At 39.8% G+C, this 24,562-nt stretch overlaps 1 protein-coding gene across 1 annotated transcript in view; it reads left to right on the top strand.

Annotated features, from left to right (window-relative positions):
- MMP20 (matrix metallopeptidase 20) overlaps positions 1 to 24,562 on the top strand; it is a 38,961-nt gene that overhangs the window by 4,876 nt on the left and 9,523 nt on the right. Inside the window, exons 2-8 of the mRNA XM_033121088.1 lie at positions 1,025 to 1,272; positions 5,116 to 5,264; positions 7,162 to 7,287; positions 8,101 to 8,262; positions 10,830 to 10,971; positions 19,786 to 19,922; positions 20,527 to 20,683. Coding sequence (XP_032976979.1) covers positions 1,025 to 1,272; positions 5,116 to 5,264; positions 7,162 to 7,287; positions 8,101 to 8,262; positions 10,830 to 10,971; positions 19,786 to 19,922; positions 20,527 to 20,683 — 1,121 coding nt within the window. The remainder of the gene's footprint in view (positions 1 to 1,024; positions 1,273 to 5,115; positions 5,265 to 7,161; positions 7,288 to 8,100; positions 8,263 to 10,829; positions 10,972 to 19,785; positions 19,923 to 20,526; positions 20,684 to 24,562) is intronic.

The raw sequence follows: 24,562 nt of genomic DNA, 5'->3' as shown, positions 1-24,562 counted from the left end.
ACATGAATATATAATAATATACTTAACAAATTTCCTATTGTTAGACATTAAGATTACTGTCAATATTTTATTATTTATATGTATAAGTATGTATATATATATAACAAATGTTTCAAATACAAAATTCACATAGTATATAAATAAATGTATTGTTAAAATAGTGTATAAATGTTATTTATATACAATTGATATACCTCATATATAAATATAAATGTTTATATGTAATAAAATATGTATATAAATCTTTAGCTGCTCTTTGTTTATTTGCCTGCAGAAAGTTGGGTGGGTGAAATTCCTGGGACCACAGCAGGCTCTTGACTTGGCAGTTGCATGACCCTGCCTCACTCACTTTACCTTAAACAGTCATAGAAAAGTGTTTTGAATTATATAGATATTAGAGGTTTTAATGTGCAAATGAAATTTTATAATGTATGGTTTTATTTATCTCAAAGAATAAAAAGCCTGTCCCAGGAAACCTATCCCATGAAAATAAGTTCAATTCTGCATATGAACACCTCTGAACTGATTAAAAGCCTCAGTTGGGAAACAGATTGACCCTCTGCCTTTGTATAAGATGAGAGGCTGAATTATAAAGCCCCTGAGAGTTAAAAACACTGATCTTGCATAATGTATAAGGAAAATGATGCTTACCAGAGAAATGGGACAATCTGTCTTGCAAATTGGGTACAGGTTTCAAAGACAAACAAATGATCTATGGGGGAAAAAAATGTTCATTTCCCTTCCATTATTTTTCTCTCTTAAAAATGCCTATTCATTGTAGGACAACTATAAAATACAGGTGAGCAAAAAATAAATAAATAAAAGATAATCATTGTTAATAATTTGGCATATTATATATCTTTGTAAGCTTTATCTGTGCAAATGTATCCAATTTTTTTCAAAAATGGGGATATGCTTTACACACTATTTTTGATCCATCGAGAAAATATTGTCCCTGTCATACCTGAGCATGAGTACTTCCTAGAGATTGCTGTAGATGTGTCAGCCTGCCTCTCCATTTCAGGCGTATCTTGACAAGTACTACACAAAGAAAGGAGGGCACCAGGTTGGTGAGATCGTTTCACGAGGAAGCAATTCCATGGTAAAGAAGATTAAGGAGCTGCAAGCGTTCTTTGGCCTCCAAGTCACGGGGAAGTTAGACCGGTCCACAATGGATGTGATTAAGAGGCCTCGCTGTGGGGTCCCTGATGTGGCAAACTACCGCCTCTTCCCAGGGGAACCCAAATGGAAAAAAAATACTTTGACATACAGGTAATGAGACCTGAGTCTTTCCAAACTCAGAGAGAAACACCCTGTCTCTCTCTTTCCTTCTTTTCTTTTAAAAATATCTTCCTTCTGATCTGCATAAATATCGTGACTCATCACAACCATAAGAAAGAATAACAACTTTTAGGCCTAATCGTTAGGCAATGACAATGGAGAATTCACTGAAAAAATATGATCTCAGGATCATTGAAATGGCTGGTCATCTTAGGCATTATGAACAGTTTTACCAGAGACAACACATTTATTTATCTTCAAAGAAAAATAATCTAAGGTTAGTAACCTGCCAAAGACCAACCAGTTTTCTTAAAACAACCTGTTCAATCAGAAGGGTATGTTACAACTCACCTATCAATAAATTAATCATGTTCATGAATTTAAAAAATCATGTATTGATGACTTATTAAGTGCCTACTGTAGACACTCAATTTTGGAGATAAATTGTCCTTGATGGGTGGGCCCTAAGCCCCAGGCTACCCCATTCCCTCCCTTATGCCTCTCTCCACCTCCACACTTTAGCGTGTCCTCCCTGGTCATCCTCTGACCTCCTCCTGCCCGGAACAAGGATTCTCTGTAGTCTGAGAGGACACGTCCAACCAGAGCCTACATTCTCTCTGTGCTCTAGGCCCTCACACAGGAATTCCTTGCCCAGCAGCCTAGACCGACTTCTGGGCCTCCTTCACACGTCAGCCTCTGTTGAACCATCCATGCGGCCCACCCTTCCTCCTAAGGCTGGGGCTGGAGGCAGGAAAACAGCGCATGGTCATGTGGGCTTCGTGCATGCCAGACAGAGAGGCAGCATTGGAGAAGAAGGGCAACCTCCCTTTGTATGTTTGCCCCAGGCCTCACAAATGTAGGGGTTTTCCAAGTAGAAAAGCAGACCGAGCAAATAGCAGCGTGGAGTGGAATGGCCTGGTGTGTGGGCAGCAGTGCCACCTGCAGTGCCCCGGGCGAGCAGAGAGTGCAGGAAGAGGAATGGTGGAAAGTGAGGCTGAAGAGGCAGCCTGGAGGGAGCTAGAATGTGAAGCTCAGCAGTTTGGACTTTATTCCTAGGGCAATGGAGAGCCAGGCCACTGTCAGAATCAGATTTCTTTTTCTTTTCTTTTTTTCTTTTTTTTTTTTTTTTTTTGGCTGAGCCCATCTGGTCGATATCTCGGGATGCGGCAAAGCTGGACTATTCAATAGTCCCAGTCCCAGCAGTGGTGTGGTGCTGGAACTGACTACTGACAGCTCAGAAAATCCAATCCGTACTTGAATTTCCTGCAATTTCACAGCCAGTTATTAAGTTTCAAAAAATTTTGTGAGCTGGTTGCTACACAAACCCATTATTAAAAATTAAATTATGTAAACTAACAAATAAATTATGTTAAAAACAATGATAATCAATACATTGCTTTTTAATTATGACACCTCCTTTCTCTATGCTCACAAAGTCAGTTACATTTATTTTGTACAGTGAGAATGATGTGCTGTTGCTCAGTGCTTCCCAGCTTTGTGCTCAGTGGTGGCAAGTTGGTAGCTTGAAATTAGCCATAATGAGAGTGTTTACAATATGGAAATCGGCAAACCCTGCAAATCAAGAATTTCCCTCGTAGAGCCGTTAAACTGTACCAGTTCACCAGTTGGTCCCTGTAATCAAATGAGGGCCCAAACTAGGCTGTTATGAGCTCATGAGTCCATAAGGTGGCGCACTGAACACAATTATTAGTCGTCTTCAGTTAAGAATTCCACAAAAATCAAAGCGTTTGTTCCTCTTATGGAAAAGCAATTCATAAGGACTTGAAACATAAAGTAATTATGAGATGATTAAGGGTAAAACAGGGAAATTTTATATAAATCCATGGAGTCTTTTCCATCATTTTCTTAAACTGTATCACAGAATTTTGGCCTGGGAGTATGCACAGCAAAGACAAGTTTCATAGATCAGGATAATTTGGAACTTGGAGAAACACAATATTCGTGTAATAAGTTAGGCAGCCCCAAAACCCTCTCAACACACTCACACTGCCCGTCCACTCTTGCTCTTGAGCAACTTCCCTGCCGCCTCAGGAGTCTGTCTTAGCACACTGTCTATGTAGATACTAGATCCCCGAATAACTTCTTATAACAGAGGACTTCAAAAGACAAAATCAGAAAGACAAAAAAAGACAAAATATATCCTGGTGCCTATGGGCATCAGCTTTGAAGTCAGATAGAACTGGGCTCAAATCCTGCCTAATCATAAAATGCAGATCATTATTATTAACTCTTAGGTGTTGTATTCAATGGCATAGCACATTAAAAGGTGCTCAGAACAGTGTCTGGCCCTTCGTATGTGGTCAAAGAATAGTAGCTATTATCACTATTATCAGTCTGTAGACTGTGGGTCAGGACTTCTCTCCATGTTCTTTTCTGATGCTCTTCCTTTCTGTCTCTGTCTTCTCCAACCCAACACACTGTTAGCGCAAAGCTACGGCTGACTCGTCTATAATGTGAGGGAATTTCAAGGTACTAACTACGTAGAATCATGATAAACCACAGATTCCTGTTATACAGTGGGCTTGGCATATTTTGAAAGCACTAAATGGTCCCTTTAAGGGCCTGTCTGGTTTCTCCTCTCAATATTGTAGTTCTCTCATCTTGGCCCTAACCGCTGGAGTTAAAGATCTTGTTCCTTCCCTCTCCAGTGCTGAGTAGAGCTATTTACCATCCTCTCGGTGGGACATGGTCTCTTCCTTTTGGGCCCCTAGGATTACCTCTGTTGGTTTCTGGTTGAAATTGTACCAACTGCCTCAGAATAACCTAGGATACTTGTTCAAATGCAGATTTCTAGGTCACACATGTGCATTTTAAAATCTCCCTAGGTAGGTAACACAGGTTCTAAACTTTGAGAACCAGTGAGTAGGTCCTAAAAACCACTACCTTTTCTTGATTAATTCATCTATTTATCAAGTATATTTGCTAAGTACCTATTATGTGCAAAGTACTGGACTAGGAACTGGAGAAAGAGAGAAAGTAGGCTTAGTCCTGCTCTCCAGGTTGGCTGTCACAGACCTAGTTTCTCTCTCTTCATCCATTATTCCATCCCAGCCCAAAATCCCCAGTGAAAGTTCCTCTCTCCAGCCTTTCCTTCACAGGCTGCCAGCCCCTAGACTCCAGAGCAGGATGTCTTAGAGGACCACCAACTAACTCTCTCTCTTTAACTGTTTGTCAAAAACAAACAAACAAACCAACCAAAAACCTCTATACTTTTCTGCCTGCAGATGTCATTGTCACACCAGGACTTGATGAAAGACTCGAGACTTTTTCTGAACAAGAGAGCATCCTCGTTTAAAGCTAGCATTTCCTCTTTAAGAAATGTATTATTTTAAGGAAAAACATTCCCCCGTGACCCTGGGGAAATCCTAATGGCCTTTGAATCAGAATTTGTAAAACTACAAAACTCCACATTTTTATTTTTAAAAATTGAAAATTTTCAGTCCCTTATGAGGAAAAAGAGATCCCTTCTCAGTTAAAACCACATTAGGTAAAACGGACTTCTTGGTACTGGTAAAGTTACACAAGGTATTATTCTTTAAAATTAGTGATAATCTAATAATAGTGAAAGCCAAACTGTTTCGGCACCTGATTTTCTCATCTCTTTCATTTCTCTACTCTGTTTTTCTTACTGTTTCACATGTTTCAGTAATTTAACAAATATGGAAGCAAAATAAGAATCATTGTTTTGGAGAAAAAAATCTAAATTATAGATTTATGTTAAATATTTTCATTTTTAGTATAAACAGCATATTTTTTGGTTTTTCGCTGAGGAGCATTTACTGAAAGAATAACATGTCCCTTCTGTTTTCACAGAGTATCCAAATACACATCTTCGATGCCTTCTGCTGACGTGGACAAAGCTATAGAGATGGCCTTACAGGCCTGGAGTAGTGCCGTCCCTCTGAACTTTGTGAGAATCAACTCAGGAGAAGCCGATATTATGATATCTTTTGAAACGGGAGGTACTGTGGTGCTTCTTGGATTTTGTCTACTAATCCAGAGGAGAAATGTTCCAATATTTTTTGTTCCATGATATTTAATCCAAGTGATCAGCACAATCCTTCACACTGTGCTGTGGTGAACAGAGGCCAAGATCATGGCAAGTCATGACTTATCCGGCCAGAAAATAGAACCAGAGGAGCTCTCAGCATTTCTTGTCATCATTAGCCTGAGCTGTAGAATGGGCGCGGTATAACCAGTTTTCATCATGGTTTGCCCCATTAGGGATAGATTCTGTCATATTTAGCTTTCCCATTGGCCGGGAGGACACAGGACTGCATGCCACATCCATGGTGTTCATTGCTATATACACCCTTCCATATTACCCAAGAATCTCCAACCTTGAATCTTCACTGAAGGAAGTAAATTCCAGTGGCCCTGACAGCTTTTCCCCTGCAACAATCATTGGGCAGTGGCGTTGCTATCTTGCCTCCACTAGCAGACAGACTACTTTGGGAATGACCAGGTCTGCCTCCAACGTGCCCACTTTTTCTCCATTCCCCACTCACCCTGGTAAGGAATAGAAGCACAACTTTACACAGGGTTGGTGGAACGCTCTGAGCCCTTTGCAGAGAAACAGTTCTAGTTAGACGACAAAGGAAAGGCCGTGAAATTACTTTCTCTTCTTAGCTTCCTGATAGTCAAGGTAACCCTCCAAGGATAACATTTCTAAGTGTCCCTGTTATTTCAAGTCTTGATTGTAATTTTTATCTGATGTCACTGGGGAAAAACATGCTTAGAAGCTAGGAGAGAGAAGATCAAGCAAGTCCTGAGTCTAAATCCTTTAGAGACGGCCCATGGTGGGTACTGGTCAACCCAGAGGATCAAGGCCACCGTAGTATGGCTCAGGGCAGCTTTGGGGGCCATGGGGTTAACATCCAGAGCTCCCTTGATCTTTCACAGTTGGGCCCTGTCCCCTAAAACACAAGCTGACTAAGGACCACACTGTCATTTCACTGGTTGCCTCAGGGCATGCAAGCTGATTAAACTGCACTGCACCTAAACCTGGGGAATAAAACACCAAAACATTGTTTTGTTGGTTTTTATTAAAACAACGTATCCTCACTAAAGTCCTAAAAAAAACTTTGAAATGTAGCTTCCGTATCATCCCTCACTTTATTCTTCCTCCTTTCCTATTACTTTAGAAATGAAGTGTTACTTAAATACAGATAATAAAACAAAAATATATAAAACTTTAAAAGTTAGGATTTTATATACAGCTTTATTACTTTCATGACTTTTACACATGGAAGTATGTCAAAATTACAGAGAAATTTTTTCGAGACTTCCTTAAGTTGTATTACATGGTATCGTGCTGTAGAAACACAAAGCACCTGCTTATTTACTCAATTTGCTGTTATTGTTTTAGCTGAATCATACGTTGAAAGCTGTACTCTGCCAGCATGTTCATCTGCCAGTCACCTTCCAGTCATCTGTGCTCTCTCCTGTTGTAATCTATGGAACAGGCATAATTCACAGTATGCTACATGTCAGTGAAAGCCATAGCAATAAAAACAATAACAGAAGGACATTTTTTTAAATTCTTAATGCTTCCTATCTTTGAAGTACAAAAATAGCACTTTTGATTTTTCCAAATCAACAGATTACTCATTGACATTGAACTTCTTATTACAAAAAAAAATCAATATTGAAAATCTATTTGACATTGAACTTCTTATTGAACTTCTCATTGACATTGAATTTCTTATTACCAAAAAAAAAAAAAATCAATATTCAAAATTTTTTTGTATGAGAAGTGTCAGTGCTATTCAGAAAGTTGTCCATTCCCTGTAATGTTATGTATCCCTCTAAATTGCTAGAAGGACTAAACGCTGTTGGCATTTCTCCCGACTTGTGTAGATCACGGGGATTCCTACCCGTTCGATGGGCCTCGAGGGACTTTAGCCCATGCATTTGCACCTGGAGAAGGCCTGGGAGGAGATACACATTTCGACAATGCTGAGAAGTGGACTATGGGAACGAATGGTATATATGCACAATTCACCATAACCTGGAAAATATTGTACCTTCTTCTGGGCCTCCATCATGAAACCTTGAGGTTCAACGTCCCAAGCCACCCTTTAACTAGGGGGGCTGGCTAGGAAAAACAAGTAAGCCAAAAATCCAAAAATCCGAAAGGGAACACCATAAGGGAAAAGCCCACCCTCAGTCGTGCTGTAGACTTGTCTGATCTCTGGTTCATAGCATATAATCTCAAAAAGTAGCAATCCCCTCCTCAACACACAGCTCTTTTTAGTCAACTACATAGTATTTATTGTTTGTTACTTGTACTTGGAAATAGGCTACATTCAGAAATGACCTGAGGGAATCGGTACTCTCCCAAGAAGTATGATGGGGATGGGTATAAAAGTTCCAGAATATCGTGCATGTCGTCTGGAAATCTTCAGTGTGAAACGTGTGGAGAAAAAGTAGCCTGTAATAGCAGGGAACTAGTAAAGCATTTGTGGCCTAAGTCTACCTATTATTGCCACTATTATCATTCTGCCACTATTAGCTCTAATTAGACCCTTTTTTATCAATCTACTAAGCATCACTGACAATGAACAAAATGACTTGACTTACATTTCCATTCTTCCAACCTCAAGCCCCTTCTAGCCAAGGGGAAAAGAACTAAAGCTAGCAAAGCTAAGTGCCAGAATAACCTACCAACCTTTGACGAACCCAGCATGAAAAGAAAATGAATTGATTGTGATTTGGGCATAAAGTCTCCTGTAAAGACAAGATGTGGGAAATCAAACCCTGTGTTGATGCTGTCTTTTTCTCTCTCGTATTATCTAGGTTTCAATTTATTCACCGTTGCTGCTCATGAATTTGGCCACGCACTGGGCCTGGCCCATTCCACCGACCCCACAGCGCTGATGTACCCAACTTATAAGTACCAGCATCCCTATGGATTCCACCTCCCCAAGGATGACGTGAAAGGGATCCAGGCATTGTATGGTACAATCACTATGCTTCTCTGATGACTAACCCTGAAAGTAACAGGCATTCAGTCTCCACCTTAGAGAAAGTATACTTTGCCGGGAGTTAACCTGCAGAGGTGAAGATGCGGCTGGAGACCACAACTCCAACTGTGCCTCTTATAAAGAGCTTATTTACCAGATGTGAACATTGCTCTCTTCTAAGATGTGCAGTTAAATTTTACCTCTCTCCTCCCCAGCATATCGGTCGCTCAACGGCCATAGAAAATACAATCATTTGTCTGTTTTTTAAATGTAGATCAGGATTTAGACATTGGGAGAGGATGGATATATTTTATAGTTCATATTTATGGTACTTACCTATTTGCAGATAAGTGACCTTATTTTCCTAAAAACAGCAATTATGATGATGATAATAACTACACCACTCAGTTGTACAGACAATCTGCAGTTTATAAAACATGTCATATGCATTATCTTACACCGTCTTCAAGACCAGCTTGTGGGGTGTGCAGTGTTTTCATTTGATAGCTGAGAAAGCTGAGGCTCAAAGACAGAAATATTCAAAATTATCTCGTGTTAACATTCTTTTAAAGATAAGAGAGGATTATTAGAAACTCTATATCTCATCTAACTTAACAGAAAGATAAATCTATTAATCCATGAGAAGGAATCTTGATACATCCTTAGACCTTGACACTTTTTCTTTAATGGGTTAAAGGCCAGAAAAATCTATACACTGATTTTCCCATAAGCTTCAGAGCCTGGATTTCAGCCTTTACCTGTTGGAGCCTCTCCTCATCTTCTCAGCCTAGAAAAGGGCCTGGAGAGCCAGATCCCCCACACCTTTCTGTGTTTTGACCAGCCCATCTGGCTGTTCAGAAATGGGCACACACATCTGCAAACAGTCATATAGCAGCTAAGGCATAAAAGACAAATTTTCTCCAGAGAAGTGTTCAGCCAGTTCTATCCACTTTCAGAGGGTAGGTGATCGTTCTACTCCACCCTTGAGTGACAAAATAAATACTGTGCATGTCTCCATTTTTCAAACATGACTCCAGACTCCCGGGGGCAGGGAAGCAATTCCTATGGGCAGCCAAGTATTTAGACTAAATACTAAATACAAGTCTAAATACTTGGCTGCCCTTTACAGGTCATCGTGCACTGGAAATGCACCACCATTCTCATGGCCACGGTCACTCAGCCAGGAGCTGAAGCCTATCTTTTGACATGGCCATTTTTGCACAGGTGAACAAGATATGAAAACATAGTTTTGTGTTGCCAGGAGCATACCCCTCACCCGTGCCTGACCACCTGGCCACCTCTGACCCTTAGCAGAGTGCTTGGCACATAGTAAATGTTCAAAATAAAAAGTAATACATTTCTAATCTACCCAATTTCCAGTTTCTGATCTTTTCCCGAAGCCTCACCTGATCTCTGATCTTCACCTCACTGCTGACCCTGCTCAGCCCTGATCTCACCCCTCTCTCACCCTTAGTGGGCCTTTCCTGGGCCCCACTCCTTCCCTGATCCTCACCTCTGGTTACAACAAGACTTGATCACGAGCAGGGACTTGTGAGGGGCAATGGCTCAGGCAGCCCCAGGTCATTTCTATAGCTGGCAGATACCGTGTTTCCCCGAAAATAAGGCCTAGCCGGACAATCCGCTCTAATGCGTCTTTTGGAGCAAAAATTAATATAAGACCCGGTCTGATTTTACTATAATACAAGACCAGGTGTTTAAGAATAGAATAGACTAGAATAGAACAGAACAGAACAGAACAGAACAGAATAGAATAGAATAGAATAGAATACCGGGTCTTATATTAATTTTTGCTCCAAAAGACTCATTAGAGCTGATTGCCCTGCTGTCCGGCTAGGTCTTATTTTCGGGGAAACAGACTAGTCCTCAGGAACACGGAGTGAGAGATGAAAACTCACGAGCAGCTCTCCTAAGGAGTCGGCCCCTGCTTTACAAGAGAACCACCAGAAGCTGTGTTTAAATAAACACCTTCAGTGTATTTCAATGCCACAAGAATTCTCAATCTTTCCTGGGTCTCTCACAGGGCAGGATGACCTAAAGTGGATGAAAATTATACAAAAAACACAGAAGAATCATTTAGTCTTATAGAGAACAAAGAAATTAGTTACAATGAAACAATCAGTGGCAACTTTAAGAACACATTTCCGATTTGGAACATGTACTGGTATAGCTATCAAAGAAGTTGTGTATGATTATAAAATAATAGCTACCAGTCTTTGAACATTTACTACTATGTGCCAAGCACTCGCCTACGTAAGTGCTTTTCAGGCAGTATTGAATTCTCATCAAAACCTGAGGTAGGTACTATTATTGCCCGTCCCATTTTGCTAATAAGGAAAATGAGGCTTTGAGGGGTGAAATTATTTGCCTGTTTATCACACAACTCAGTCACTAGTGAAGCCGGAATTCAAACCCCGGTCTGCCTGCCATCAACAGCTGTGCTCTTCATCACCTTGTGAAATACAATGAAAGTGGGTCTCTGAAGTAGGAGTGTACAGACGCTAGATTCCTGGCACCATCTGACCAAGTCACTTTGAATCCTAGGACCTCGGAAAACATTTCCGGGAAAGCCCACTGTGCCCCACGTGCCCCCTCATACTCCGTCCAACCCCGACCTCTGTGACTCCAGCTCATCCTTTGATGCAGTGACAATGTTGGGGAAGGAGCTCCTGTTCTTCAAGGACCGGTAAGCCCAAGACCGACTTAAGACAGCGAGGTTGTCCTACAAGTGCGAAGAAAATAATTGATAATTTTTTTTTCACTCAACAGTATCTCATTTTTCCATGTCAATGAATTTTAATTTTTATCTCTAAGTGATATATGTATATATATTCCAGTGAATAGACATAGCATTACTTAGTTAACCGATCCCATCCTTATGAACATCTAGATTATTCCTAATTTTCAAGAAATTAGGAACATCTTAAACTAAATCTTTAACAATGGATGGTCATCTGCTTTTCAAAGGCAAAATAGAGCTGATTTTCCCATAAGCTTCAGAGCCTGGATTTCAGCCTTTACTTGTTGGAGTCTCTCCTCATCTTCTCAGCCTAGAAAAGGGCCTGGAGAGCCAGATCCCCCACACCTTTCTGTGTTTTGACCAGCCCATCTGGCTATTTAGAAATGGGCACACACATCTGCAAACAGTCATATTGCAGCTGAGGCATAAAAGACAAATTTTCTCCAGAGAAGTGTTCAGCCAGTTCTATCCACTTTCAGAGGGTAGGTGATAGAAACTCAAGCTTTAGCATTAGGCTAAGTTGGTTTAAATCGTGACCTTGCTTCTTACTGATCAAGTGACCCTGGACAAGTCATGTGCCAAACACATGGTGAGTGCTCCATAAATATTTGGGAATCAAAAATATGTACAATGGATGAAGTCTTAGATACTTGAGGCATTTTTTATTATTAATTTTGATTCTTTTTGATAAGACTTCTCGATTATTGACTTTCTTTTTGTTGATTATTACCAAAAGTAAACTGAAACAAAATTGCTAGCATTGACCCAGAAGTGACTGGCTAGCCACAGAGCAGGAGGAGTCTGGAACAGCGTGATAAGTAATGTTGGCTTCATCCGAGGGATAAGGTTGTAGAGTTTCCATCGCCCAGCCAGGTGCCTGCAGCACTCATTGAGTGATAAAGAAAGAAGGTGCTAGCCACAGTGTAGCATGTAGCTTATTCTTTTGGTAAATATCAGTGGTTGTGATAGGTGCAAAGGAAACAGTGCAGTCAAAGATATTACGCCCTTCCATGCAATTATAATTGTGTTTTTAAAAAAGAAAAAACAATGTTTAAGAACGCTGTATCAAACTATGAGCATTTAGCAATTACTAATGACTATTTGAAGTAGATACATCTTTTGACAAAGTCTTGACTATAAATACTAAGGATGATAACAGAATAGAAAGGGAAGCATGGATGCAAGAGACATTTAGAAATGTGTGGTCAGGGAGGGATTAGAGAAAGACAGATGGTTGACTGACATGTACCTGCTGAGTCATCACCTTCTCAACAATTCTGTCAGATTTGATGAGCTGCTGTGATAGGGCAGGTAATTCCAAAAAACTAGGAAATGCTAGAAGGAGGACAGGGAGTCAGGAGTGGTCCCCTTCTGGATTTACCAGTGACTTGCCATGGGACCTTGAATTTCTCTTCCTCCACTTTAAAATGAGGTGTTGTGTGACATGAATAGTGACTTCAGAGTGCTCAGTAGTTACTATCTAAACACTTTGTTCTCAAATCCTTGCAATGGCCCTGTGAGATATGAATTATTATTCTCTTTTTATAAGACACAGAAAGGATAAGCAACTTGTTCAAGAACATATTGCTAGTGAAGAGTCACACCTGCATGGTGGCAGGGCCTGTGCTTCTACCTGCCCTGTGCTACTACCTCCAGAGCTAGAATTCCATGACTCTACAGCTCTGATCCCCTACTGGCTGCCACCAAATGTCCCAAAGTGCTTGCTAAGCCTGGACAAAGAACAAAGAATTCTTTCAAGTCACAGCTACAATGGCAAGCTGGGGCCATTATGAAAGGGCTCCCAGTCTGTTCCCTCCTACCCGCAAGCCTGGAATTCCCCATCACCAACAATAACCTGTTGATGAGTTATTTTAAACTGTGGATGTAATAACCACATGTTTTTTTTTCCCAAAGCAAGATGGAATGCAGTACCTTTTAAAGTCACCATTAGATTGTTACCCATCTCCATAGTGAATAAAGGAACATCAGTACATTCAAAAGTCCTGCTTGAAGAGAAATAAACTTCAGCTGTAATAAGTTGAAAGTCATATATATATTTAATTCCCACACATTTCTTCTTTAGAATAAATTTCCAAATATTGAGACTATCCCAGATGTCCTCAGACTCTTAGGGAAGAGAAGAGGGCAATGATTGAATTGCAGCCATACTAAAATTATATTTGCATCTCTCGGATTATCCTGAATTTTGCACACTATCATTTTAAGGCTAAAATAAAAAAATATCACAACTAGCATTTTACAAATGGAATAAGTTTAAAGGTTGATCATGTCCAAATTCTTCATTTTAGAGACAGGAGAGCTAAGTCCAGGTCTCCCTCAGCCCAGCAGACCCTCCACTGCAACCTGGGTCTTCCAGACTCCCAGTCCCGAGTCGATCCTATCACAAATATAGAAAACCTCCTGACTATGCAATGGGACTACCAAGAGAAACACTGAATTTTGGCTTAAGTGAACTTATGCCTTTCTCCTGGTATTCATGTGAGTTAGTGGAAAAAGTACTCAGGGCTGCTCCTGTGCCCCTGGGCCGTTGGCCGGCAGGCCAGGTAAACAGGCACAAGAAGCAGGATGTTAGACTATCAAAGTTTCCCCAAAATGTTTGATAGGCTTCTGCGCATTCTCTTTTATTCTCAAAATAGGATTCTTTAGTTAAAAAACGAAAACAAAAAAACTATCAATCACTACTGTCACATCACTACTTTAACATCATTGAAAGATGTTCTGTGTCTTAGATTAGAATGCAAAGAAGGACATTTTTAAAGCTATGCAAGTAGGAGTTGAAGAGAAGGATGGATGAAAAAGGCATTCAGAAGGAGTCACCAGGAGGACTTAGGCACTAATTTGGTGAGGAAAACAATGGAAAACAAAGAGTCAAAAGTAGCAGCGTCATTCACATAAATAGGAAAATCAAGATTTATTGGGCACATAAAGAAACACTCAATTTTAGTTAGATGTGTCAAATTCCAGGTGATGACGATTCTAGTGGGGTTTTATAGAAATAAGCTCGTGCTCAGAGGAAGGGCCACAGCTGAAGGCATCATAGGTTATGGAATCTCCCACATGGAGGAGGCAGTTAAAGCATGTGAAAATTAATAATAATAATAATAATATACTACTAATAATAATAATAATAACTGACATTTCATGATCATTTACAGTGTGCTGTGTGTTATGATAAGCACTTTACAGACATTTACTCATTTACTCCACACTGCTATTGTCCCAGCTGGAATTTTAACCTAGGTCTACTTGACATCAGAGACAGAATCCCTGTTGTGGAAATCCCAATTAAATCAGAGAAAAGAGGCTTATCTTTTTATTTAAGTGAAGAACAGTGGAAATGCTGCCCCAGGTCACCAGATTGAGAACTGCAGAAAAGTGACTGATTGGCCAGGATAAATAAGGGATGTAGTTTCAGGGAAGTAGTGAGGAAGGAAGATCACGGGCAGTGAGAGAACAACTGGTGAGGAGCAAATGGAGATGGTAGCCATAGATCATTTATTTGAGAATCTTGTTGACAACAAAAGGAGTTAAGTCAAGATAAGAGTTGGAAGAGGAGGCAGGGTCAAATGAGGATTTTTCAAGATGAGTAATACCTGGACATATTTGAAGACATGAAATGGAGCTAGTAGGAAAAAAAATGCAAAGCACTGTGGGAAGGAAGGACAGTAAACTCAATAACCACTACGATTAGGTAGTATGCTTGGCATGTAGCATTTCGTGCGATTCCATGGGCTTGAGGATAGCCAGTACAACTGAAGAGGAAGTCTTCCTCCTTCACAGTCTCCTTGGAGATGTGTCTTTTCTACAAGGTTGCGTCACTGAAAGTAAACAAATGGCATTGTATTTACTTAGGCCAATTCTCTGTTATGTATTAAGAATTCAGACAAAGAGGCAGAAGTTGTACTAAGATACCTGACTCTGTTATTTCTGCTGAACTCCCTCCTTCTGGCTGAGAATGGGGCCCTTTACATCTTTACAGGTTATGGCTTATAAATATAGATCCCCATTGTCTCCTCAGATGGGTAGAAATACTTAATTTAAGGGCACTATGCTTTGATTATTTTTAACCCACACCACTGTCTCACAGTGAGTTTTTAATTTTATAAGCTGTGTTTTGCTTGGACTCAGTGAGATGGATGATACATGGTTGATTTCTTGGCCTCTAAAGTATTCTAATAAAAACGACACTGGTTAGTGAACCCATCCAAAGGAATGGCTTCTCAGCCAGTGATGTGACAGCCTGTACTTCAAAGTTTCCAGTGACAGAAATATTTTATATCTGGGAGACAAATTTAGAAAGAAACTTAGTTGTATTGATAAACTCTTAAGTTTTACATACCATCAATTAATACATTTGTAGAGTGAAAATAAGTCTCTTTTAAGTATCTAAAACTAATTGTAAAAATAGTCCAGAGCTTATAAAATGCTTCATATGCATTTTCTCAACCGATCCTTTGAAGTATTAGTGTTCTCACTCTTATTTGACAAAAGGAAATTGAGTCTCAAAAAAATCAAGTGACTCCTATGAGGTCACATATCCAATGATAAAACAAGGTTTCAAGCATCTCTTTCTTCTCTTATTGCACGACATTGCCCGGTCTCCGGGGACAGGAGCAGGAGTTCAATTGTGAGCATCAAAAAGACAGAAAGAAGAAAGACACCTCTTCCCCCTGAAAGTAGGGAACAAGATGACAGGGAAAGACAAAGTCAAGGAAAGGGAAGGGGTGAAGAGGATGGAAAATGAATTGCCCATTCAGCTCTTGCTGAAGTTTCTTGACAGTCCAGCCAACAGGAGGTGAAGGCATCTCTTGAAAATGAAAGACTGATGGGACCAGCTGAGGAAGGTGGCGAGGAAACATGGTTGGGTGTAACAAAACAAGAACAAAAGTTTAACCAACGTGGGTCAAGTCCCTCGATGTGCCAGCCACTATGCTAACCTGAGGACAAAACGATGGCTAATACATGACCCTGGCCCCAAGGAGTACACAGAACAGACAAAGGGCTACAAGAAGCCAGGTGAAGGTTATCAGTGATCTAATCTCAAACCTGATGAAGTAGTCGCTGTTCTTCAGTAAAAAGGAATGAAAATGTCAGAGAATATGAAAATCGATGATCAAATAATTTCCACTCAACCCTCTGGCACCCGTGTATTTTGCCAACAAATATTTATAGAGCCCTGACTATGTGCCAAGCAGTGTTGGCTCCTGGGTATACAAATTAGTGCAGCTAATATCTAATCAGCTGGTCTATAATATCAATGAGTTCCATTGTTTTGCCTTCGTTAGCAAAGATCAGATTACAGACTATTAATAGGATCTGTTTATCTGTTTTCACTACTGGTTACAATACATCCAGCACCTGTTCTTTTCCAACAAGCTCATAGATTTTATTTATTTATTTATTTATTTATTTATTTATTTATTTATTGGCTTATATTTTAAATCCATTTACAGACGTATCATGAGGTTACTTACTATCACCTTTTTTATCAACTTTAATTCATTTATTATTGCAGTCTCTAGCTCTAAGCTTGTAAATCCTTCGCATATGTGTTTCATTGCTTTATTACCCACTGGACATAATTTTTCTTCATTAGTGAGTGTACTGAAAATCTCCATGATTGTAGGTTCCTTGTGGAATTTGTATTACTTTATATAAGTGATAGGGAGTGTTTATTTCTACCTTATGATACGATGTATACGTTATGTCATAAGAGTGTTTAAACCAGAGTTTCTCAACTTTGGCACTACTGATGTTTTCCACCAGATCAGTCTTTGTTGTGAGGGGCTGCCCTGTGTATTGTAGGACGTATAGCAGCATCCATGGCCTCCACCCATTAGACTCCATTAGCACTGCCCGGCCCCAGTTGTGACACCAAAGATGTCACTGGACATTGCCAAGTGTCCCCTGGGGCACAAAATCATTCTTGTTTAGAATGACTATTCTACCTTAATTGAATCCTCACAATACCCACAGTATCCTAAACCAGGGTTTATTTAGTAAGAAATTTAAGATTCTACCACCAGTAAAAAGTTAGAAAAATACCTTTTTAGTTTGCCTGCACTCTTTTTTAAATATATTTTTTGTTTTTCAATTACAGTTGACATACAATATTATATTAGTTTCAGATATACAACATAGCGATTAGACATTTATATAACTTACAAAGTGATCACCCTGATAAATCTAGTACCCATCTGACACCATACATAGTTATTACACTGTTATTGACTATATTTCTTACGTTATATTTTACATCCCCATGACTATTTTGTAACTACCAATTTGTACATCTTCCCCTTCCCCTTTTTCACCCAACCCCCCTTTAATCACTACACTTTACTACGTCTCCTATTGAGTCATTCGGGACATCAGTGTCTTACAACTTCAAATAAGAGATGGGGTTCAATTTTGCCTGGAGTCGCTTGTTGATTTTTAAATGAGAAATAAAAGAAAATACATCCCAGCTTTAGGGTGCTCAGGGAAAAAGTCAGCTGTACCTCATCGGAGACGTAATGCAGATAGAGCCTAGTTATCAGAGGATGTATCTGCTGCTCCCCCTGCCTGCTTTCCCCACTTCCTCATCCCCACCATTATAATCCCCTGAAATGCACACTTCATGTTAGTGAGCATCGAGCACAATGACTTAGCATTTCAGAACTATATATTGAATTGAAGTCATTCCTCATCAAGTTCCCAATTAGTCCATTGTTTCGCCTTCTTCATCAAAGATCAGAGTATGGACTATTGACGTGATCTGTTTATTTTCATGACTGGATTCTTCTGGATGCTCAAACCGGTGCTCATTTTGTGGTGGTAGAGAAAAAGGAGAAGAAAAGCCAATTAGACCTAGCCTTCAGAAAAACCTAAGTCGGATTGGACAAGAGGTCAAGTTATAAACAAAGAAAAACCAAAGATCACAAGGCTGAGAATGAGCAAGTTGTTGAGATAGGGCACGTGATGAAAATCAAGACAGCTGAAGTCTGTCTCCCCCTAACCACCAGGTGAAGCCTTGGTGGGTCTCAGTTTTTCTTCTAGTAATACACATGTCCTAGACAAACCTGTGATGTATAGGGCCTAGGGTGAGGCAGTGTACCCTAAATGAACTCCTGCCACTTGTGTATGGTCTATGTATGTGCCCAGTTAGTGAGTAGTTAAGGCCTAGGCAAGTAATAATTTTTATAATTATAAAATATAATATGTTTACAATGCAGTTTCATATGCATTATCTCATCTGATCCTCATAATGATCTCATGAGATAAGCCAGGTATTATTATTTGCATTTAAGAGATGATGAAACTGCGGTTTGGAGATGCTGGTCAGCCTACACCTTCCAAAACACCGTGTGCTTTTCCTTCTGCATCATGATGCCACTTAGGAAACATGAAGAAATATTTTTCTCTTCCCAGTATAGCTCACTCTTATATTTCATCATCGGCTTAAGTTGCCTCATCTGGGATGCCTTCACCAAACCCTCAAGTGCAATGGGGTATCCCTCCTGTGTGTTCCCAGAATATTCTCAACTTAACTCTTTGTAGAACTGATCACTCTAAATTAGAATTGCCTACTTCCTCATCTGTCTCTACTACTAGATTGTAAGCTCCTTGAGAGCAGGGCCTGGGTCTTGTTCACTGTTTTATTCTCAATGTTCCATAAATATTTGTTAAATTAACTGAATAGGAAAACTCACCATAAGATTCGAGGAGTTCCTAAACAACCTACAGTGGTACCTCGGTTTTCGAACGTAATCCATGAGTTCTGAAACGTTCAAAAACAGTCGACAGCTAGGCCTCAGGATCTTGCACTCAGGGGAAGCCACGTGACATGTTCGACTTCCGAGCATTTACTTCCGGGTTTATGGCATTCATAAACCACAATGTTTGTCAATGGAGACGTTCGAAAACCAAGGTACCACTGTACATGGAAAGTTAAATGTTAAAACTTTATTACAGTTTCCTCGTCCACAAATAATTTTCTGTATTGATTCTAGCTTCTATGAAGTCAAGTAAACTATCTGTATTTTATAAAATTATTTTTTTCTGCAAAAATCAAAATGAACCATATTTACATTAAGAGTTTCAGCCCACAGCCCTTGTGTATACTGTCATAATAGTATGGAAATAATATTGGGTAAGTTGATGCATGAGTTGCTAACCCTTAAGTTGATTTGTATCTTACCAGATTTTCTGTTAATTAGCCATCAGGTTCAAAGATACAAACACTTTCAATAGAAAGAGAAATAGGCAACATGACAATTTACAATTGTTAACGTTTTTGCTTTTTTTACTGGGAATAATTAGCATCTCCCAACCACAAAGTTTGGATTCATTTATATAATATTCATAATGTTTACCTGGATCATACTTATCTTTATGAGTTTTTAACTTTTAAAAGATCAGAAAAGGAAAGGGAAATTTGTATCAAATGATATTTTGAATAGGAACGTGCACAGCTTACATGTGTAAATCATTGATGTCATTTCCTTGCAATATCCTTCAATATTCTGACCATCCTTAAATAAATGAAGGAAAGGGGATTGTAGAGATGCTAAGAAAATGACAAGGGAAAAGAAACTGTTTGCTAAGGTCAAAAATTTATGTTGTCCTTCAAAACAAGACAAGGGGCAAGAGGCATTTAGCAATGGCCTCTGAAGTGTGACTTGCAGTACATTTAAGTCCAAGTTCAGTTTGAGATCTAAATCAACCTTTGATCTTGATTTCTTTTGAATTGCCCAATAGGATTTTCTGGCGTCGGCAGGTTCACCCGATGGCAGGGATCCGGCCCAGCACCATTACCAGCTCCTTCCCCCAGCTTATGTCCAATGTGGATGCAGCTTACGAAGTGGCTGAGAGGGGCACCGCTTACTTCTTTAAAGGTACCCTACAGATCCTCAAGAAAAGAAGTGGCAGGGTACTGTGCCCAGAGTGTTTGGAACATGCAGCACTGCCAGCATTTCTTCAGTGATCACGGAGTGTGTTTCGGCCACTCCTCCTCAGGCTGGGTATGAGATGCCACCCCACTCTGTTGTAACAATGACAGGATTGACAATGACTATCAAACAGTTCTCAGGGCCAAACTTGTATGCTGGTGAGTCTCCATTCTGAGTGACACTGCCCAGAGAGCTAGAAACCTGGTCTCTGCCGCCCTTGCACCTCTCTGCTCCAAGTGACATGGCATACCCTTTTGAGAGCCTTTAATTAACAGAAGCCAACATAGAACCGAATGTGAGGAGAATAATACCCTTGCTTCTGTGCCAGAGTATTTTTGTTTCCCTTTGTGTTATTTGTGGTTGGGAGATGCCTCCAGGGCTAATGTAAGTCTTTTACTGAATTGAATGGTTAGATATCGCCTACTGGGATATAGCCATGGAAAATATCTCAGAAACTAGTCCCACGGATGATCCTGCTTAGGAATCCTCATGAGTGAAGTGCATTGCTAAGTGGTACAGAGTTTTTGTAAACTTTAATTTCCATTTTCAGGCCCCCACTACTGGATAACAAGAGGATTCCAAATGCAAGGTCCTCCTCGGACTATTTATGACTTTGGGTTCCCCAGGTACGTGCAGCGAATAGATGCTGCCGTCTATCTGAAGGATGCGCAGAAGACCCTTTTCTTTGTGGGAGATGAATACTACAGGTACGGCTTTTCTCCTTTTGATTGCCCAGATGTATTCAATGGGAAGGACAAAACCTTTTGCAGAAATGAACGCAAAGCAAGTTTGCTATAAGACCATTGACTCTTCTTGGCCACTGGGGTGCCATTTGCTGATGGTTGACACTATCTTCTAAATATGGAACCATCCAAATGATAAGTGAAACATTAATTCAATAATCCTATTCTTTGGTCTCTAGGACACCAAACATCCTGACTTTTCAATGCACTCATTAAGTGGAACCCCAGTGACCTAAAAGAGTGGATGCAGCATCCCCAAATACATAACTACCCACTGGGAATGCCTGAGGGGAGAACTGGTTCCCTGTTATGTGAGTACCAATGCATTCCAGAATACTCTGTGATTTTGTGCAAAATGGACATGGTCGTGACTGTGGGCCTCCTTGAAGGAAAGTTCTGCTAAAAGGAAAGGCCTTATTGCTAAGTCCTTTTATCCAGCGTAGAACATGAAAATTCTTCTTATCCAAAGTGACTCATATATGATTTCCATGACGATCTTGCAGAAGGTTATTACAAACAAATCTGAATATGGTGTCACGTGTTATCCAATCACTGCACACAGGGTTACACTTCATTTCACCTAGTGGGTTTCTATCCTTAACTGATTCATTTTGAAGGATGAGTGCAGCTCTTTACCTCTGCACACCTCTCCTCGATTCCCGGTTTTCACTTTGGCGTTGTTTGTTTTTCTGACCTTCAAAAGAGAGAAGCAAAAACAGATTCTAAGCAGTTGACTATGCTCAACATTTTAGGGTTTGGTTGGAAGCAGGCAAGCACCCAACTTAGGCCCAAGGGTTTTTATTTTATTTTATATCACTTACGTTTAATAACCATTACTGTGGCATAAAAATTTTATAAATAAATATTTGTCATCTTCTTCCACCTGACTGATATTGTCTTCCCTGATTTGGAGCTGAGAAAGTAATATAACTAGAGCATAGATATATTTCATGAAAAAGAGAATTTATTTTATAGAAATGAATGTCAAACAAATGTGGACCCTGCCGATTCTTCTGGTCACTGAGAGTCCTGGTAGCATTGCTGAAATTATCATATGGTGTTATGAGTTGTTACTTCCAGTCCAATTAAATCACCAAGCTAGCATTTTTTTTTTTCAGAACTTCCTTTCTGAAAGTGATAGTAATTCATTTATTAAGTCCCTAATATCGTGTTTCCCCGAAAACAAGACTGGGTCTTTTATTAAATTTTGCTGCAAACGACACATTTAGGGCTTATATTCAGGGAATATCATTCTAAAAAATCATGCTAGGGCTTATTTTCCAGTTAGGTCTTATTATCGGGAAAACACTGTAGCTGCTGGGCAGATTCTTCAAAGCCTTTCTTTAAGATAAGGTAACTGTAATCATAGTGCTGACATATAAGAAGATAGGCACTAAGAAACCTGATTCCCATTGTGAATTTTTAGAGAATGAGATCGGGAGATTCATGTATGAGTACGTGTGTCGGAGCGTGAGCGCATTATGTTATGATTATTCAGTTTATTTGTCAAAGCTTGTTCACAGCCTGATTCTAACATAGGGGATTACCCGCTCTCCCATTATTGTTTTTCTCCATTAATCATCCAGTCTTTGGACTAATCCAGCATGCACCAGCACCTTTAGTAAAGCACACACCTCCAGCCAGGCAGAACTGAGGCTTAACAGCCAACACAAGAGGCTTGGTGAAAGGTTTAAAATTCTCTCTAAATTTAAGGTTGGGGAGAGAGAGGGTCTCTGATTTTAATCACGCCTGAGGAAATAATACTGAATCTTTCCAACTGGGACTCTACGATTGTCTATTAAGAAAAAGTCTTTAGTAATCTAGATAAAACAGATTCATTAAAAAGCTGGTCTAGGGCATTAATTCAAATGTTACAGAGCTCATTTTGCTGGTAAGGGAAGGAAACCATGGTAAGCACTTTCAACATCAATCTTCCTATCTTATTAAGAGTATGAAGTGATATAATGCATGGAGACACCTAGCACAGTGCCTGGCACATAGTAGGTGCTCAAAAAGAGTAACTTCTATAATAATAGAAACTTATATGGTAATTAACAAATAATTGCTTTAAACATTGTGATAATTAACAAATGATTGTTTAAACCTCAATATTCCTCTGACGGGCAATCCAGTCAAAGAGATGGTCAAAGGGAGTTTCGTTTCAGTAAATACTGAAGGACCTGACATTACCCTGAAATGATTGCTTTTGGCAAACCTTAGGCAATCCTTTCAACAATGGGAGTCTTCTACTATACACACTTCAACACGCACACTGGTGTATTCACTAAAGAATAAGACAAACCCCCTTGACTCACAGCTCAAAAGTGTGAGTCAAAAAGTTCAGAAAAAGCTATTGTGTCAGCTCTATTAATAACCCCTCTGCCTGAATTCCACACATTGTGTTTAGCAGGACCTCACGTGTGCGACATCTTGTTGTCATGTGAAGCCCTGTATCAGTTAGAAATTGCATTCAGCTACTAAAAACAGACACCCAAAACGATTGTGGCTTAAATATACAAAGGGTTTGTTCTTCTCATAAATGTAAAATGTCTGAAGTGTAACAGATTTAGGGCTGGTAAGTTAGGCTTCGTGGTCATCAGGAACCCAAGTTCCTTCTAATATTTTATTCTTAACACATGGCTTCCACTCTCGTGGTGGCCATGAGATTCAAGGAGGCCAAAGGAGTTCGTCATTACATCTCTATTCTAAGCAGGAAGAAGGAGGAAGGAAGCTGGGAGGAAAGTGCAAAGGAGACAAATGAGTTTCTACAGGTAAAGCACATGGCCATACCAAACAATACAGAAGGCCACAGCCTCAAGTTATAGATGACAATTTTACTAGAATGACATCCATTGACAGTGTTTTAGGACTTATTTGCGTTACTCATACCTTGGGTTCTGCTTTGGTCCTCATGCTAGTTCAGTCTGTGGCACAAATATTGTGCCAAGGGAAGAAGTCTTTGGATATGCTTTGTTGTCAGGGACAATCTCCATGAACTCCTAATGCTTGGGACCAGTTTTAGTGAATGAAGTGCAATGAGAAAACTATTGGGGAACCTCCTCCACTGAGGATTGAGAGTTGGCTTGGGGCCAGGTGGGTTTAGACTCTATGAATAAGAACCCACATGCTAGCATACTAATAATGTACAGGGGAGCAGCACCCAGAGAACTACAAAGTGAAATCCAAAAAGGGGGTTCTACCATGCTGCGGCCATTACATCCTACATCACAAAATGACATGCTGGTTAAATTTTTACCCCATGTCCATTTACCTTTTGTTATTTCCTTTCTTCTTTCTAGAAGGCCTCAGTGATCCAGCAAGATTTTTTTTTTCTTCACTCTTCTTCCACCATCTGTGGCTAATTTCTCTAGTAGATATTTTTTCTTGTCTACCAATAACAGCAGAGGCTACACAAAGGAGTGTCTGGGGGGTGCCATCAGTTCCACCCTTCTTTGAGATGGTCAGTGGTTTGTTTTTTTTTTTTAATTTTATCTAAAGTAATTTGCAAATCTACCTGTCCCCTTTTTTTACCCCTAAATCATTCTTTCTATGCAGACAGACTAGAGGCAAAATTGATGCAAGGTAGGACACAATCTTCCACATTCTCTCCTTCCTGCATACCACAGGAGTACTGGACATGGATCTGTTTACTTACAGATTCTATAGTTAGTCACCATAGAGAAATAAATAGTAGGTAATAAAAATAAGAAAGATGAGTACAGTTCAAAACCTTGTTTTGTAGTCTTAAATTTTTAAAAAAGCATTACCAAAAGACCACATTCAACCTACACATATTGGACATAACTATGTGTCAGACTCTGTACTAGGAACTGACACCAAGAG

The sequence above is a fragment of the Rhinolophus ferrumequinum genome, chromosome 11 (genome assembly GCF_004115265.2).
Source record: "Rhinolophus ferrumequinum isolate MPI-CBG mRhiFer1 chromosome 11, mRhiFer1_v1.p, whole genome shotgun sequence".
NCBI classification, from domain to species: domain Eukaryota; kingdom Metazoa; phylum Chordata; class Mammalia; order Chiroptera; family Rhinolophidae; genus Rhinolophus; species Rhinolophus ferrumequinum.
Note: the sequence above shows the minus strand (reverse complement) of the source record. Positions and strands in the feature narration are given on the sequence as shown.